The sequence below is a fragment of the Hipposideros armiger genome, unplaced genomic scaffold (genome assembly GCF_001890085.2).
Source record: "Hipposideros armiger isolate ML-2016 unplaced genomic scaffold, ASM189008v1 scaffold_282, whole genome shotgun sequence".
Taxonomy (NCBI): domain Eukaryota; kingdom Metazoa; phylum Chordata; class Mammalia; order Chiroptera; family Hipposideridae; genus Hipposideros; species Hipposideros armiger.
In genome coordinates, this window is record NW_017731632.1 from 2148506 (window position 1) to 2167525 (window position 19020).

Here is a 19020-nt window from a genome sequence, read left to right on the forward strand (position 1 = left end):
GGCCCTTCGACACTGCAGGGATGTGACAACCACTGGGCCCCAGGTGGGTAATAACCAAATGGGGAGTCTCAAAAGCGCCAGTGCTGACAGCAGGGAGAGGGCGCGAGGCAGCAGAGTCAGCACCCTCATCAGACACAGCAACGGGGACGTGCCTCCACCGCTCACCGTATTGCACTGAATGAAACACGCACGGGATTTAAGCAGGACCCAGCCTTCCGTAATGACAGTTCTTTCACCAAACAAAACAACACTATAACTTTATAAGTTCGCAACTTACGGCAGGATATTCTCAAAGAAAATCTAAAAGGTAAATGACATATAAAAAGTTAATCGTCTTCTACCCATGGTAACTACGAAAACCTACCTGAAAATAGAAGAATGCTTGACCAAACCAGTAATGCATCACAGTGACATCTGTGGCCTCGTGCCTCAGGGGCTTCCAGATGAACTTGGCCATCACAGCCTGGACCGCGAGGCTGGACACTAGGACGGGAAGGTTGTGTGGCCTGGAGAGCAGCGCCGCCAGGAGGACGAGCCCGCTGTGTATCTCCCACAAACCCCCGGCCCTGACCCTGGAGGCAGCAGCAGTGACTTGAGATTTAAGCAGGTCTTTGGTGCCCGTGAACAGAATGCCGAGGACAAAGACGTAAACGAAACGAGCTTCAACAATACCCCTAAGATTAAAAAAAGCAAAACTCATTAGCCTCGTTAGCGTCACCTGGAAAGACCGAAACGCACACTTTCGCATGAAGAGCGAAACTAAACCAGACACAGCACCACCACCCAGGAACTCCGTGGGGGAAGAGGGGGTCGGCCTCTGCACGTCCGCCCCCGAGCCCCTGCCACAGCCCAAAAGGCCCATCCTCCTGATGGAGCCGGCGTTCAGGGGGTGTGCTCACCGACCGGCCCAAAGATCACGGCAGTGAGCCAGAAGCACCGCCCACCTTCACATGGAAAGCCACTGCCGCGGGTGCAGGTCCAGCTCCATCAGGAGCTTCCACAGTGCACAAACGCTAAGACACAACTGAGCACACTCACAACCAAGCACGGCACACACACGGTGCCGTCCAACCGGGGGGCCTGCACAGACACTAGCTCTGTCGCTGGGGGCGATTCAGCCAAGTGACGAGGCAGGGCACCTGCTGCTCACGGGCTGCCCTGGGAATCGAACGCGAGTACCCGCCATGAGCCTGGCACACAGTAGGTGGTCAGGGCTGTTAGGGTTAAGTCTCCCAGCTCTTCACTTATTGCTGCTATAAAGGACACAGTTACGACAGGAGGCCAAAGAATTTCATCTCACGAAACACGTACATCCCGAGAACATATTTTAAATAAATTTCATACATCAGATATGATATATAGACTAGAAAAACTGATCATTTAAAGTAATGCTAAGTCAATAAATTTCATAATGAAGTAATCAGCATAATAATATCCTTTGAAAGACTGAAGTTTCATATCTCGGATTTTCTGGGAAAGGTTTATGCATTTACAAAAGCCTTTTTCAGTGTCATCAGTTTAACTCAAACACTCGGAGCTCTGTCTGTTGCGTGCCAGGCCGCGGCCCGGACCTGCGTTAGGCAGATACTGACGGGCCCAGCAGGGTTACGGGAGGAGGACCCAGCAAAGCTGGCGCATCGGAGCGCTGCTGAGAGGAACGGGGTCTGATGTGGAGAACACCAGGAGAAGGGCCGCCGGTGCCTGGGCCAGTGCGGCTTGGTCCTCGGGGCAGCTGAGCTGGGGTCCGAGGAGGAGCGGGGGGGGGTGAGGGAGGACTCGAGATCATCGAAGGGCAGCAGCGCCCGGGAGGACAGAAGCTGTCAGGTGACCTGGAATCGGGAGTTTCAGGACCAGGGTGGGTCCAGATTCAGGACAGACGACCAGGTAGGGACAGAGCCTGTGAAGCCAGCAGTGCCGGCTCACGAAAGGGGTTACCGTCCTGTATTTTGGATACCAACATGGTACTGCCTCTGTGTCCGTGGAAGGTGAGGTGAGTGACCTGAGTTTCGAAGTGAGTGATGCTGAAGTTAGGTGCCTCCATCTGAGTCAAGTGAGGAGTCAGTCACGTATCCATTTTGAGATTTAAACCAACGCCCTGCACCAGGCACCCAGAACTGCGACATCTGGCCCCACTCAGACTCCGGAGTAAACACCCTGCGAGTGTGCACGCCGTGCCGTTGCCACCTGACCTCCCTGCATGAGGGGACAACACCTGGGCATCACCTCGGCCGCCCACACGGCCTGGCACGGCCCTCAGCTTTCACCCTGACTTTTCAAGAGGAGACATAGCTTTTCTTTCTCTGCTTACAGAAGCCGTAGAAAAATGAGTGAGAAGGAAGATCCAATCCACTGGTGCCATGTCTAAAGACAATCCCCCCAGTTCCATGTAGTCTCCCACGTCAACATGGACACACACACACACAGCACCGCTCCACATCCTGCGTTCTGTGAAACCCACCGCTGACTCGATGACTTCCATGCTGCAAGATGCAGCGCTGCCCATCCATCATGCTGTCCCCACGGCGTTGGCCGATTCCCATCTTTCACTGTGAGCAGCTGTGCGTGCTTAGGGCACGTGCCTGTGCCCCGGCCCCGGAGGTCACACGGAAGGCTCTGAGCTTGCTTTACAGACGGCCTTGCTCACGCCACCCCAATCGTCGCCAAGAAAAGAGAAGCCGCCACTCAGAAGCACAAGGCCCCCAGCCCACAGGAGTTTGCTGTAAATTAGGGGGAAGCCCCTTCCATCTCCCGACCGCTGGGAAACACCCACTCACTGTTCTCACTCTTGTTACTTTCAGATCCCTTGATTTTAACGAATCCCTTTTTAAAAAGTAAACCTCGGGCAGGCCGAGTGGCTCAGTTGGTTAAGAGCGCAAGCTCTGAGCAACAGGGTTGCCGGTTCGATTCCCACATGGGCCAGTGAGCTGCACCTGAGCTGAGCTGCCAACAGGCGGCAGGATGGCTCAGCTGGTGAGAGCACGTGCTCCTAACAACGAGGTTGCCGGGTCGACTCCCGCATAGGATGGTGGCTACGCCCATCGCAACTAAGACTAACCATGGCACCTTGAGCTTAGAGGCCACGAGCTGTCCACAGGCGGCCGGATGGCGACTGAACTTGGAGCTGAGCTAGCTGCGCCCTCCGCGACTAAGACTGAAGGACAACTTGGCTGTTCCCCTTCCTAATTCCCCAATAAAACCTTTAAAAAAAAAAGTAAACCTCAAACATACTCCCAAGTTCTGTCTCTCTCCGACCAGAAAAGAGGATAACAATCAGTTCACCGAGGACTTCCTGGGCGGGCTCTCGAACTTTTGACAACATCGCAACTCACAAGCAACACACACTCCAGTGTCCTGAAGACCGCACTGCATTTTCTAGTTCATAAAACATTAAACAGACCTAAAAACAAGGCCTGGGGTCCGCCAGTACACTTACTTTGAAATGTCTTTGTTTTCTTGTTGCCATGGGAACAGCACACTGCCAATGGCCGCCCGGTAGCAGTAGACGCCCAGCAGGCCCAGCGCCATGGCTACTTTCGATGCCCGGGAGCACCTGCTCTGAACCAGCGCAAACACGACGAGCAGGGAAAGTGCGGCCAGGACAGAGAGCGCGGCTCTGTGATCGGCGCTGAAAAGAAACAGGAGACGCCGTGACTCCATGTGACTAGGGCTGTTATGGGTCTACAGCAAGTGCCTTTCTAACAACTGTAGTAAGAGGAGCTGATTGTCCTGAAAAGTGAAAAAGAATTGCTGGTGACTCAAATATAAGCAACAGCTCTTGAAATGTAACAAATGAAGGACTGTTAGCAGGACTGTCATATCCCATTCACCGTGGTCCCCAATGTCAACCCTGCCCTGGCCTTTGGCGCCCCTCTCTGAGGCAGCCCCCCTTTCCCCAAGCACGGTGGCAGAGGCGCTGGGCAAACCTCGTGTTTACCAGTGTGCCCTGCCCACAGGGGACAGCAAGTCCTGGGCGACCCTCTTCCCAGGTGTGGACTTGAGAGGCTCAGGTGCAGCGAGCAGCTGTCACAGGAGAGGGCCACGCCCACCATGAGTGTCACCCGGGTGCTGCTGGGGTGGGGAGGCAGGCTTCCCTCCTGTTTATTCGCTGCTGCTCATTCGCGAAGCCAGACACTCAACAATTCTTAGGTGGGTGAGTGACCACTTTGCAGAGTACACACACGCGTGGATGAAAAGCTCCTTGGAAAAACGCAGAGGGAAGCTGCGGCGGGGTCAGGATGTGGGTCCCGGGGACAGCAGGTGGTGAGTGCGGCCACACTGGGGCTTGGCACTGCCCTGGTCCTTGCTCTCGGAGGTGGTCACGTGGGTGTGCGCTCACTGCTACCTTTAAAGTGTAGGTTTTATGCATGCAGCTGGATTGCTAAGTTTCCCAATTGAAAACCAGAGCAGCAGAGGCGGCGGCTCACACATCCCTCGAGCTGACGCAGGAGGAGCCAGAAGTGCGGGGACAGCTAGTGACACAGGAGGTGGGTGCCGTGTCCAGTGTGCCTGTGGGAGTGGGCACAGCCCTGCCCGGAGGAGGGCAAGGCTGGAGGGGTCGCCCCTGCACACACACCACTGCACCGGCTGGGCTCAGCAAACTCTCCTGCGTTGTTCCCATTTTCCAGAAAAGTCAGAAGTGAGGTCTGTGCTGGGCCACTGTTCACGTGCTCAGGCTCTGTCCACAGCATCTGGCAAGGCCTGAGGCCGGGTGGCGCCCCACCGCCCTCTGCTCCCCCCGACCCCCCACCATGGGACAGGCCAGCACTCTCTCTCCAGGCTGGGCTCGCAGCAGGCTCTCTTGGAATCGCTACCTGTGGTCACTACGGTTGCCAAGTGTGTGCCGACGTCGTCAACACGGGGGGGGGGGGGGACATCTCCCAGAGGAACGAATGATGTGGCCTGAGGAGCGAATCGTTCGGCGGCCTCTGATGTACATTGCCCGGTGTCTCCACGGGACTGTGCTGGCCCGCGGTCCAGGACCCTGGTCTCACCCAGACGGGCTTGTCGCCTCCTTTTGCTTCTGTGCCTTGTCTTTCCTGCAGGAGGGAGCACTTCCTCCTTTTCGAGCGTGTCTGGCACCATCCGGAGCGCCCTCCTGCTGGCAGTCTCTACAGAAGTCCCTCTCAGCACCAGTGACCGCTGTCTGCCACCCGCTCGGGAAACAGGGTTCATTCTGCTCCCCGCTTTCACTTGAGATTTCTCAGCCTTCGCTGACAATTAAAATTTGTAACGTGCCCAAACCTGGACATCCCCTGTCCTGTCCTGTGCCCTCACTCCAGCCCTCCCGACCTGCGACACCCTGCCAGGTCCCCCACCGCTTGTGACAGGCTCTGGCCGTGGGCGAGGGTGCACCCACATGGCCAGCTCTGTGTCTAGCTCTGTGTCACCAAGTGTGCAGAACCTCGGCCGCCGGGTGGGAGGGAGCAAAGAAAGGATGAAGCCAAGGGGCAGAGCTGCCAAGGGCTCTGACCACGCGCTCGCCCAGCCATACCCGCCGCGGGGAGGCAGCGAGTGACTGCATCACACGGTGCTATGCTTATCACTGAAAACTCACAGGTCTTCAAGCAGCACCAATTACTGCGATTCAGCCATAAAACCCAAAGATAGTACGCCAGTCTCAAACAAATTCACCTCCCAACAGCCAGTCACGGCCGCAGTGTGTTTTGGCATCTGTTCAGGTCTCTAACACCATTTCTGTCCTGAGTGTGGAAGACTGGCCTAGACTGAGAAAGGCGGCTGCGTGTGGCCAGCAGCTATGCAGCCTGTCCTCTCACCTGGCGAGCCAGTGCCCCAGGCCAGGGCGGTGGGCCCCCTGCACACCCGTCGTGTTCAGAGCACGCAGCAGCCGGCAGCAGGTGAGCGTCAGCCACGGACTCGCCAGCACCAGCCACCTGTCACGGCCCTGGGGCCCATCCAGGGACGCGGGGCTCCTGTGTGCTTGGCTGAGCTCTAACACGTCACAGCTGGCCTTCCCGTCCCCAACTGGTGCTGTGCTGTCACATCCCCCTTCCGTGTGCCGGCAGCACGGGGGCTCCCCGTCGGCTCCCAGGAAGCAGGTCCGGTAGGCCTCGTAACACAGAGCCAGGCACAGGGTGTTGACAAGGAAGTACCAGGTCTGATGCTCCTCCTCCACGAAGCTGCTGGCGCCCAGGCTCACGGCGTGGCCCACAGTCCCCACGAAGATGAGGAGCTCCACGTCCGACCACCTCGAGTTGGAGTGGCCCGGATTCTGTAAGAAGGAAGATGTGTTTTCTAGGGGAAAACCTAAACCTGCACGGGTCTGGCTGCACAGAGGTGAAGCTCCTGCTCCGAGAACACAGCCCGCTGTGACGCACACCCGTGGCTCCCGGCCAGCACCCAGCCCCCGGCTGTGGTGGGGCAGCCTGCCTGGGGGCCCTCCTGGGGCACAGCCAGCGGGGCACAGCCAGTGGAACACAGAAACATCCTGGACCGCAAGTCCTGGGTGAGGGGATGCCTGGGCCCAGCCCCCGGCCGTGCAGGACCTCCGAGAGCTCGCCCTCCATGTGCCCTTGTCCTGACCTCTGGGAGCCCGGGCCTTCAGGCAGCCACAGCCAGTTCCCACTACTTGACAGCAAAGAACCCCAAGGACAGTTCCCCCAAATCAGACCTCTAATTTCTCCAAGTTTTCCAGAAATCCAGGTTTCCACAGAAATGGTCAATTCTATTGAAATGACAAAGTTGGCCTCGCAGCACAGCCCTGAACCTTACTAACCTGCAGCATTTAACACTGAAGATGACGACTCAGTGACTACCAGCTGTAAATGCTTGATGCCTAATGTCCACTGTGTGCAGCTAGGACCCGAGACACAGGCTCTGAGGACCTGCTGGGTCCCGGGAGTCCAGTGGCCTCCAGGCAGCCCCTGCTCTAAGGGGAGAACCGTGCGCTGAGCCACAGCCCAGGTCGTCCTCAGACACGGGCACCCAGGGAAGGCATCCCACGGCCCCTGCGCTGAGCCTCTGGGTTCTGCGATCCGGGCACTGACTGTACACCTACCCTGTCCTCACAGCCCTGCCACCACCACAGGCTAGTGAGTGAAGGACTCAGAGGCCAAAGGCTCTAAGATTTCTAAAGGAAAATGTCTGTCTTGAAAAGAAAACTGCAGTCCAGGAGCGGGGCCTCCTGGAGTGTGTGACGCGACTCCTGAGGGGCACGCTTGTCTTCAGCTGCAGCTCGGACGCCCCCGTGACACGGTCTAATCCCTGTGCCTCCCCTCAGCTGGCTGCCCACCGCCTGTGAGCAGCAGGTCTGTATGCCCCCGTGTGAGTCACAGGGACCCTGCCTTTCCACATAAGAGGCGAGGCCTGTGAGCCGACAGCACGGCGCTGCGTGTGTGAAGGGGGCGGGCTCTGAGTGCCTCCCCGCGGGCCCTCGGAGCATGGCTCCTTTCCTCGCTTCCAGAGCGCTGTGCCTGGTATGCACCAGGGCTGCACCAACGCCTGGGAGTGGGGGGTTGGCCTCTGCAGGAACCCGCCTTACCTCCCTCAGATGCTGCACACCCACAGATGCCTTGGCCAGAGCAGACAGGACGGCACAGAGCAGTGCCGAGACCAGCATCATCACCCCGCCTGCCGCCAGCCACGGGAGGCTGCAGAAGTAGCACGAGCTCTCGGCCGAGGTGCACACAGTGACATGAACGGCCAGGAGGACCAGGAGCAGCAGGTAGAAGAGCAGCGAGGACACAGGCGACCACAGCGGCACGTCCAGCTCGGCTTTGCTGCCCAGGGCTTGCGGAATGCTGAGCAGCAGCAGGGCGAGGACCTGGATGGGAGACAGCAGCAGGCCCATGCGGCTGGGCTGGGCGGCCCATCAGAGCAGCCCGGCCTGACCTGTCTGCTGCCAGGCGGAGGGGACAGACACGGGCCCCACAAACCCTCTCTAATGACCTGCCAGGACCAATGCCCGACAGCTGGCAGGACTTTTTGCACAGGGACACACAGTGAGAGAGCTAACCCACAGGAAACTCGTACTTTTCCATTTTCAGAAACACTGGTGTTATATGTTTTGTAAACTGCAGCATCTGGCTGAGCTGTCTGATCAGTTTAACGGCCAAGCAGCGCCCCCCACGAGCCCCGTACCTCCAGCACCACGACTGTCCCCACCACCATCGAGTAGATGTCGTACTGCGTCACTTGTCTGCTCAGGGACAGGCTCAGGGTCCGCAGGGCATCCAAGTACTGCCTGCGAACCTTGCTTCCCAGGTTGAAAAGGACTTCAGAATTGTTCTCCTCCAGGTACAGGCGGATCCAATTCCCATGCAACCTTTCTGACATTCTGAACTGTTCAAATCCAGGCTCTAACGAGAAGAGAAGTTACAGATCACTCACACACACACACACACACACACACACACACACACACACACACACGATTTCAAAGCATGCGGTCATTCAGGGCCCAGGGAACCCGACCCCTAACGCAGCATCCGCTGACCTCCTCCCGCCTGGCCTGCCCTCAGCACTAGGCTCTGTGCCCTCTCTCCGCCACCCGCACCTGGCCTCACCCCCTCATCCGCTCCTGTTCTCTTTCTCCCTGGGATCTGGGATGCTCTCCCGGCCTCCAGCAGAGCCATCCCAGGTGGTCTGGCTAAGCCTTGCTGCATCTCGGCCCTACCCACCAGCGGCGTGCCCGCCCAGCCTATCCCATCACAGAGCCTCCCCCGTCAGGCACTGCCTGGCAATCTTGCTGCATAAGCCCTGAGCATGGGCCCAAAGGCCCAGCCCTCCACTGCTGCTGGTGCCAGCTGACCTGCAAGTACCAGGTGCTGGGTGCTGGCACCACTCTTGGCCCCTCATTCCTGTCCTCTCGCCATGGTCAAGGAGACGGGACAGGTGGGCAGGCAACTCAGACACCAACTCATGGGCAGGTAGGTAGAGCTGGGATCTAAACACAGGGAGACTACATCAAGGCTGTGCCTTTACCTGCTACCTCTACCCCCAGGGTCACAGAGACGCAGGGACACCTGAGTCTATACCCCACCAGAGTCACAGAGACATGGGGACAGCTGAGTCTACACCCCACCACAACTAGACCGAAGAACAAAAGGACAGCAACTTGTCTGTTCCACCTCCCCGATTCCCCAATAAAATTTAAAAAAAATAAATAAAATTTTTTTGAAAGAGCTTGATTTAGCTAATTGCTAATGGTGGGAGTCAGGATTCTAAGGAAACAGAAACATAACTGCACAGGCGCACAGATGGACGGTGTGCAAACGTGAAAACGGCAGGAGAGACGCAGGCGCTGTGAAAACGCCCAGCCTGATGACACCAGCACCCGCCTAAGCGATTACCTTTTTCATATGAGGGTACGTTCTCTCGCAACAATTTGCTAAGCTGCACTGCGTTTAAGTGTAGAAACCTCAGCTGCTCTCTTAGTGCCGTTCCTTGCACAACTGGGAACAAGAGGCAGCCCACGCTGTGCTTGGGGATGGGCAGACCGAGCCCGATGGCGAGTGTCGGGGCCAAGTCCGTCTGCTGAACGCGCGCTGGACGTCTGACGTCACCTAGGAAAAAAACAGTCTAAGTGACAGGCTCTGGGACAGGCATGACGGTTGTCATTCTCGAATTTGACCTCCTGCAACTAATGTGACTCAAAGTGCCTGTGTCTTCAAACCATGCCATGTGGATTCTACAGAAGTCGCCTCACTGCTTTCACGTCAGTGAACCGACCGGAAGCCATTCCATGGGGAGCACGGTGCCCCTAGAGCAGCACCTGCTGCGTGGGGGACCTGGCACAGGACATTGTCACGAGGGAGCGTCGAGCATGGGGGCATAGAGGCAGCAGTCAGGGCCCTGAACAAGCGTGAGGCGGGCTCTCTGGCAGCCCTGCCCCTCCACATTCAGACTGACTGGGTGAGCGGGCAAACAGAGTGACTGACGCTGACTCCAGCTAAGCCTAGGTCCCTAAGCACTGTGACCAGCCAGACCTCTGCCTACTGATGGCCTGAGCAACCGGAGCACTTGAAGCCCAACAGTGGTTGGCCATCCGACTGACTCTTGCAAGGACAATGGATGTGACGTCAGGTCTCAGGCTCAGGCCCCTGCTGTGCCACCATCCGGGGGACGCCTGGGACAAAAAACTTAACTTGGTCAGTTTTCTTATCTGTAAAGAGAGCATCCAGCCCCCACCCCCAAAAGCCACAGTGCTGGGGCAGGACGTCACTGAAATGGTGCGGCCAAGTAACTCAACAAATCAGCCAGCAAACAAGAATGACCACAGGCTGTGTGTGTGTGTGTTTGGGGGGCTGGGGGAAATCAGCATCCAGAGCTACTACAGTATATAGAGGGTGCCAAAAACATGTATACACATTTTAAGAAAGGAAAAAACTGTAACAACGAATGACAGTAGCATTCATGTGATTAATGCCATCTTTTAAGCGAATGTCATACTACACATTGCTACCATAATTCAACTTCAAAAAGTAATACGTAGAGAACATCTCTTAAAACGTGTACATTTTTTGGCATCCCTGGTGTCATTTAAAATGTTCAATTTTTATCAAAAACTATGAGCAATTATACAAAGAAACAGGAAAGTATAACTCAAATGGAAACAAAAACAGTGAAGGTCAGAGCTGATAGATTAAGTGTCCCAAGCAGCCATAGGAAATATGGTCAAAGAACTGGCAAAAATCATCGTAAAGTGGTAAAGGAATGTGTGATGACAGTGTCTCATCAAAGAAATTATCAACAGTGTCAGACATTATAAAAAAGAACCAAATGGGACCGGCCGTGTAGCACGTTGGTTAAGAGCTGGCTTGGGACACCAGCTCTGAGCAGCAGGGCCCTGGTTCGGATTCCACATGAGGGCCAGTGGCACTGCGCCCTCTACAGCTAAGATGGTGAACAACAGCTTGATCTGGAGCTGGGCTGCCATGAGTCACCTGCAACGGCGTAGGCTGCAGTGGGGCTGCAGTGGGCTGCCGTGAGCTACTGTGAATGGCCGGCAGCCAGCGTGAGCAGCCAGCAGCCGGCGTGAGCTGCCAAGAGCTGCCGTGAGCGGCCGTCCAGTGGCCGGCGACCGATCTGCCTCACCCAGGAAGAGCGCAATGATAATACCAACATGGGCCAGTGAAACCACGTCCTCCACAACTAGACTGAAGAACAAAGGGACAGCAACTTGTCTGTTCCCCTTCCCCGATTCCCCAATAAAATCTTAAAAAAAAAGAACCAAATGGAAACTCAGAAGTTGAAAAAAATGAACTGAAATGAAAAAGTCACTATAGAAACTCGACAGATTTTGAACTGGCAGAACAATTAGTCAATTTGAAGAAAGGCTGATAAAACTTATGCCAGCTGGACAACAGGTAGACTATTTCTCCAGTTGGATGAGAAACAGTAATGATCTACACATCCAAGAAGCTTAATGAACTCCAAGTTGGATAAACACAACATACACAGACATATCATACTGAAAACGCTGCAAGCTGAAGACAGAGACGTGGAACCCCAATGAGGCTGACAGCTGAGTCCTCACAAGGAACGCGGAGGCCAGAGGCAGCAGAACAGCATATTCACAGTGCTGAAAGGAGAACAGACACTCACCCGAGATTCTTAAATCCAGCAAAACTATTTTTCAAAAGCGAAGGTGAAATACAGATATCCGGGGGGAAAAAGACAATTTGCTGCTGGCAAACCTGCCTTACAAGACATACTAAAGGAAGCGCCTCGGGTTGAGAGCAAGTGACTTCAGATGGTGATGGGTCCATCGAGAAAATGCAAAGGTGATCGTGCGATCATGACAGACTGACACAGGAGGCCAACACAGTGGACTCCCGAACAACGCAGGGGCTGGGGTGCCGAGCTCCTGCGCAGTCAGAGTGTAACTGCACGTAAGTGCAGTGGGGCCTCCGCGCACATGAATTCCCAACCGTGCATCCAAAACGCAGTCGGCCCTGGAACATGGGTCCGAACTGCGAGGGTCCCCTGAAACCGACTGTTCAAACCCGCTGGAGGGCCGGCTGAGTGGCTCAGTTGGTTAAGAGGTCGCTCAAGAGTTTGAGCTCTGAGCAACAGCGGTTCGAGTCAGCCCGAGCTGAGCAGCCGTGAGCTGCCAACAGGTGGCGGGATGGCTCAGCTAAAAANCGTGAGCTGCCAACAGGTGGCGGGATGGCTCAGCTAAAAAAAAAAAAAAAAAAAGTGTGACACAAACCCGCTGGACCTGCACAAACCCTCGTCGTTCAAGGGCTGTCTATGAAACTACATATGTGTAGTTATAGGGTCCGCCTGTACCACGTGGAAGTGCGATGCACGCGACATTAACAGCACAGAGGGGTAGGGGCACAGCTGCACCGGAGGGAAGTCTATGTCCACACGAACGCGCGTCCGCAAAAGTTCACATCAGCACCATCCGCGACAGCCGGAAGGCGGAGGCACATGGCCGCCCACCGACGACTGGAGGAAGGCGCGGGGCACATCCACTCAGGGAAACGTCACTCAGCAACAGCGAGAGCGAAGAGCTGCCGTGTCTGCCTGTGGGTGAGCCTTCAAGCGAATCACACAAGGGTTCCTTTCGTATGAAATGCCTCAAAGAGGCAAACCTAACAAAGGCAGAGAGGCCGGGTGATGGGGTGGGGGGAAGTGGCGGGTGACTACTAAAGGGTGAGAAAATGTCCTAAAATCGATCCTCACGATGGCTGCCCTCAGTCCTGGCTCATGAAAGGAGCAGAATGAGGTCACAGAACATTCTTAAAACAAGCGAATGAAAAAACCCAGAACCCACCGCTGGCACTGAGGTCAGGCACCACCCTGGCCCTTCCTGGCGCTGGATGAGCAGTCAGGCCCCCTGCATGGGGAGGAGACGGGCACATACCCACCCCAGCGATGAGACCTCGGCACTCGGGTTGGACAACAGTCCTGCCACTGAAAACCGCCAGCTCAGCCGTGTCCTGTCCTCCCCAGAGTACAAGCTCCTCGGGGGTGAAGGCTCTGGTGGTGCCCAGTGAGCCTCTGTGGACGAGTGACGTGGGTGGGGCTCTCGCTCAGTGTGGGGAGCCACATGGACCCTGCTTTGGGGTGCAGTGTGGGACAACGGGGTGTAGAGGCCGGTGCTCTGGTGGGTATTGTGCCCACTCACAGCAGGCAGGCTCCAGCGGTGCCTAGGAAAGGCTCAGATTACAAGGGGAATGACTCGGTCTCAGGAGCCCAGATGGACGCTCAGAGGAGCAAGTGTTGGCGCAAGAGAGCAGGCCGTGGGGAGAGCAGGCCGGGGTGCAGTGAGCAACGGGGACTGCGGCTCCAGAGGAAGTGCGAGCTGGGAAGCAGCCTCTCGTGGGGTTTTCACTGCGTCCCAAGTCCAGCCACCGAGAGGTTTTCCGTGTGGGAGGCAGAGGATGGTCTGAAACGTGGGAGCCAGGGAGCGGGGAGATCAAGGACTTGAAAGCCACGTGGACGCTGCCGTGAGCTAGCAGACAGAGAGGGCAGCTGGCGCGCCCTGCCCAAGGGACAGGCAGCTGAGCAGGCAGTCTGGAGCCTGGAGAAGAGGAGGGATCAATTTGAGAGGGGTGAGCTTGTTCATGGCACGAAAAGCATGGACCCGGCCCAGATCACCTCGGGGGTGAGCGCAGAGGACGACGACGAGGGGAATCCAGAGGAAAGGCCGGGCTAGGGTGTGAAGTCAGCAGGAAGGGCCAGAGGGCAAAGCCAGGGGAGGAGGAAGCCGGACAAAAGGCATGTCTCAAATTAGGGCCAGCAGGGCCAGGTGACACCAAGGGTCATGAGAGGAAGCCACAGTGTCCAACAAGAAAACAGCCAGCGAGCGGCCAGAGAGCATGCGGTCAAGTCAGTACCGCGAGGAGGACAAGGTCAGCTTCAAGCACAGGGCGGCCAGGCCGCGGGTCTGTGTGACAGCTGGGCTGTGAGCCCCGCTCCGCTGGTCCTGCGACTCGTGTTGACACCGCCATGTAATGTACGGTTTCAGGTCATGGGTGTTTAGACAGTTTAAGTATTTATGTTTCTCTCAGTTCATACATGCAGTTCAGATGTCTCTAAGCACCTGGAAATGTTTAATTAGTTCCAGATATCCGGGCAGTGACAGTCACACAACGGAATTCCCACTCAGGGTGTTTGTATTTTAAGAATCTGGGCAAAAAGTCTAAACTCCCAATTCCGACTGCCCCTGGCCCCATTCGTTTTCATTCTCACAATGCCCAGAACATTTCAAACTTAGCTTCCAAAAATGGTTTTTACAATGAAAACCATGCTGCAGAAAACAGAAATAAAGTGCAGCTCCAACGTGTTAAAGACGCCTAAATTCTCACCGGGTTTCCTCTCAAACGCAGAGCTGATTAAGAGTAGAGGGGTATTTACTTCCTCTGGGGAAGAGGCCCCGTGACCGCCCGTCTCCGACATGCCATGGTCCCCACAGAGAACCAGCAAAGTGGGTAAGCGAGTCTTCTTCTCCTGTAAGGCAAAAGGGAGGCACGTCAGCTGCACTCAGGCTAAGAACACATGACCCAGCTCACAAAGCAACTTCAGGTTTGGGCTTTACTTCACAAACACGGCTCTTTCGAGGTGGGTTAGTTTTTCTTGTAACCTGTGAGCCTGAAGTCAGACCAAAGGGTCAAAGTCAGAAGTCATCTATGAAGCAGACGGAATGACCTGGAGGTCACGCAGCGCAGCAGGCTCTCAGGGCAGAGGGTTTGGGTTCGGTGCCCGCCTTTGCCACTCCTAAGCTATGGCAGCTCGGGTCCGCGTCTCAGTCGGGGTGAGTGTCCTGTGTGCCCTGGGGCTCCAGGCAAGGGACGTGCCTGGCAGGCTCCGGCCCGCCCTCCCCTCCAGGCTCTCTCGCCTCGCACCTGACTCTTCCGACCATGCGGCTTCAGTGACAGCCTCTCTCAGACGCTGTCCCCTCCTGCCCTACGTCTTCTTATGCCACCAGCACTTTCAAGGCTACGTAAGTCCTCCTTTATGTTTCGTGTCTGCTCTGGCCTCCTGGCTAGTGGGTGAGCTCCACAAACACCCAGGCAGGAACAGCGGTGTGGCTGGGTGAGCGGGCGGGGGTGGGGTCGTCACAGCCACCATTCTGCAGGGCTGCTGGGGAGACGGAGTCAGCCCAGGTGAGCGTCACGATGGTGCCTGGCATGCGGATGTGCGGTGTGCGAAGGCTGCCCGGGTGTGACGCTCACCGCGGCCACTGGGGGCGTCTCAGCAGCCATGTGTCCTCACCTGTGCCAGCAGCGCGGCGTGGGTCTTCATCAGGACGCCGTCCATCTCGCTGAGCTTGTGCCCGATCAGGGGGCTGCTGGGCCCGGAAATGTGGCCAATGTGGTCCAGCCCCAGGTAGTGGAGGATCAGCACGTCCCAGTCCTCTCTCTGTAACACTGTGTCCAGGTGTCGCGTGACATTGTCATCCACCTTTAAGGGGGAAGTCGGTCAGAACAGCTCCCCGGAGTTCCCTTGGTCTTCACTCCCCAAGGAAAATTTATATGTTCATTATAAGTTACAGGGTTTATTTTAAGTAACGGGACTCATGGGAGTTGGAAAAGACCAGGACAAAAATAGAAAGTGTCATAAAAAATGTAAGCCGACATCATTAGCATTAGGTTCAGCATTCACGAATACTGTTTCTATGTCTCCAGGTTACGGACAGAACATACTATGCAGCCCAATTAAATGAACAAGGTTTGTGCTGGGGCTTCACTGAGCAAATGACCAGGTTCAGCAGGTGCTAAGTTATGACAACGTGGCTCAGGGCTCAGGGCAGCCAGCTAAGTCTGAACAGTGCCCTGCCCAGGTGACCAGAGGGGTGAAGCGGGGGGCATGTCTGTGTGCCCCACAACAAGGCTGTTCTGGGAAGGAGTAGACACAGCACCCAGGGATGGGCTGTCGAGAAGCCCTCACAGAGCCCTCGGCCAGGTCGGCCCTGACCCCCCGGCTGGCCCACATCCCTTCCACTGGGAAATCTCCGACAGCGTCTGAGTGACTGCACACCAGGCGGGGAGCCCAGCGTCTGCGCAGGCCAGCTGTAGACAGGGTGTCAACGCGGGCAGGCAGCCGGCACCTCCCCGGGCCCATCGCACAGGTGTGGGGGCAGCAGGGCCATCCACGCCACGCCACACTCAGACAGGCGCCGTGCCACTGTCCGTGGGTGTCCTCTGCCCCACGGCCCTACTCCCCGAGGCCCAGGCTCCACCCAGCTCACCACGTGCCCTCATGTCTCGCCACACGCAGGGGGATCCAGCCTCAGGGACCCCGGCAGCCCATGCAGGGTGTGGGTTCTACCTCAGACAAATGCTGCCATCGTTCTGTCCACTTGGCAACTCCCCACTCCCCGGCCCAAACTCAACCTGCTGTCCCCTTGCTGGGAGCCTTCCCTGACCCTCTGTGTCCTGCCCGCCAGTGCTCAGCTGCTCTAGGCTTTGCGCTCACATCCGCACCAGGGTTCATGTTGCTGGGTTATAACTGATTATGTGAATGGACAATGTCCGCAATGTCCCCGACTACTCCCAATATGCCCATAACAGCCACACACAGAGTCACGTTGCTACCAGGCTCTACCTAGTATGACGTACGTTCTCACTGTCAAAACTGACCTCTGTATAATCTGACACAAAAAAGGAGGTTGTTCCATCGTATTCCACAAAATGCTTTGGGAATAACTTCACCCATGTGTCATCTCCATAGAAGATGATTCTTTTCCCCGCTGCCTTAGCCCGTCTGAGCACGTTGTCTTCCCTCACGGCCGGAGAGTTGAGGTTCCTGATGACATCGACGAAGCCGGGGAGGCCCCCTGTCATCAGCGCCTGCAGGAGGAAGCACCACGGGTCAGACCACGGAATCCACAGTGTGGTGTGGGCGGGGTGCTGGAGACCATGTGACGGATGCACGAGGGCAGCCCCGACACTGGAGGCCGGGTCAGCATCAGGACAACGCGGGGAAAGTTGTACAGTCTGGGCAAACACAGGAAACTCAACAGTGAGGACCCGAGCAGATTTCAGCCAGGGAGGGGACAGAGAAGGGGGCTGTGGGGCAGCCACGTGACGGTGGTGCCAGGTCAGCCGCGGTCACCAGGGAGGAGCGATGCCAAGCCTGCCGTGTGCAGAGAACACAGACTCTTCATTCAAGCCTGCCGGCAGGCTGGTACCTAAACTTCAGACCAGCTCCGGGGGACCAGCAAACTCCACCTACTGACCTGACAACCCAGACTCACTCAGTGTCCACCCTCGAGCGCGAGGAAAGCTTCTCACACCCCTGGGGAGGGAGGCGCTCTCTGAGCATGGACTCAGGAACTCCCACAGCAAAACGGCCCAGGGGTGCTGATGGGGCCCCCCATGCGGCACCCTAAGTGCTGGAAGAAGAGGGTGACTGTCACGTTCCTCACACCTTTCGGACAGAGGGTGGAGTCAACAACCTCCCTCATTCTAGCACGGAGTCTAAGAGGCCACACTGATGGGTCGTGGTCTCCGTCCGCGATCGGGCTTTTCCAACAACCCCCAACGCTAGTGTCCAGGGACCTATGCGATGAAAATAAACAGGAACCTCAATCATGCCACAGGTGTAATTTCCTCATTAGCAAATAAATGCAAATGTGAATTAACTTCTGGATATGAGTGAGGAGCTCCACTAATCCTCTCCCCCAAAAGCAACGATAAAACTGGGTAAAACCGTCCAAAGCAACCATTTCGGGACTTTAGAAACTCACCAAGGACATACAGCAAATGAGAAGTTCTTACTCGGGACAAACTACTGCGTCTCGGGGGCACTGCGCATGCCTGGCTGTCTTACCAGGGCTGCTGCGCTCACCACCCCCACCCCACCCCCAGCTCCGGCCGCCGCGGCCACGGGACCAGCTGGGCCCACCTGGGCGCAAGTGCCCTGTGCGGACTGAGAGCAGGAAGGCCTGAGGCTCGGATGCCGGTTGTGGTAGGAAAACAGCCCCAAGTGTAAAGTGGTCTGGGAGTGAGACAGCTGCTCCCACACACGCCTGGAACCCGGGAGGCTACGTGCTCATACAGGGCTGGTTTCCTCTCCGGCGAGAAGGTCGCCTCTCCCTTCTGGCTGAGCAGAAGGCCCTGCTCAAATGGAACGCAGAGGCAGGACCGACTTGTAAGCCCTGAGCACTGAGCGTGTACCCCAGCACATGTGCCCCTGCAAAGGGTGGGCACCTCAGCGCACGTGTCGAAGCTCAGCCTCCTACCAATCGCTAGCCGGGGTGACCCTCGGGAAGACCAGCCTGAAAATAACAAGACTTAAAAAAATAACCTATCAGCGATATCAGCTACAGCACACTCAGGAGACAGGCTGTCAGGGCTAGTTCAGTCACTACACAAACACCCACCACTCCTGAGCGGGGCTCGGAATCACGAGTGGGGGGGGGTACGGATAGAAACATCTGTCCTGTCTCACCCACCTGCACACAGGAAAATGTGCTGTACAAAAGTTCTATCTCTAGAAAGTTACTATGCAAAATGCGNGGCGGGGCACGGATAGAAACATCTGTCCTGTCTCACCCACCTGCACACAGGAAAATGTGCTGTACAAAAGTTCTATCTCTAGAAAGTTACTATGCAAAATGCGAGCCTCTTACCCCAATTTTCCTTAAAGGTAACCAGGTACTCTCGGTGAGTATCCTTTCCTACTTTTTTCTGCATGTGCATAATCACAAACATACATTTTTTTACCAAAATAGTATCAAACTATATAAACAACTCTACAACTTGCTTATGTTTTCCTATTAAAAACATATCATCGACCTCTTCCCCCGGAAAACAGGTACTTCATCTGTTTTTAACAGCTATAAAGTAGTGTTTGGATGTTCAATATATTGCATGAAGACTGTTTTCATATTTAAAAGCTTCCAGTGGAAGCGCCATTTGACCTGAGACCTGAAGGTTGAAGCTATCCAGGTGAGATGAGGTGAGGCTCTCCAGGGTAGACACAGAACTGCAAAGGCTGCAAGGCAGAGGGGGAAACAGCACACTTGGGAGCTAGCTGTGTGATCATATGGACGAAAGGCTTAGAAAGAGGGACAGCAGCCCAAGCGAGGGTGGGGAGGTGAGCGGG

At 56.1% G+C, this 19020-nt stretch overlaps 1 protein-coding gene across 3 annotated transcripts in view; it reads right to left on the minus strand.

Moving 5' to 3' along the window:
- Window positions 1-19020, minus strand: part of PIGG (phosphatidylinositol glycan anchor biosynthesis class G (EMM blood group)) — a 36577-nt gene that overhangs the window by 6035 nt on the left and 11522 nt on the right. For 2 of the 3 annotated variants that reach the window (XM_019658011.1, XM_019658010.1), the window contains exons 3-11: window positions 16551-16760; window positions 15184-15372; window positions 14277-14418; window positions 9309-9521; window positions 8098-8315; window positions 7499-7780; window positions 5775-6229; window positions 3434-3625; window positions 365-674 (exon numbers count right to left, since the gene is read on the minus strand). In XM_019658011.1, the coding sequence (XP_019513556.1) occupies window positions 365-674; window positions 3434-3625; window positions 5775-6229; window positions 7499-7780; window positions 8098-8315; window positions 9309-9521; window positions 14277-14418; window positions 15184-15372; window positions 16551-16760 (2211 nt within the window). The remainder of the gene's footprint in view (window positions 1-364; window positions 675-3433; window positions 3626-5774; window positions 6230-7498; window positions 7781-8097; window positions 8316-9308; window positions 9522-14276; window positions 14419-15183; window positions 15373-16550; window positions 16761-19020) is intronic. The other variant, XM_019658012.1, reaches the window with a different exon arrangement.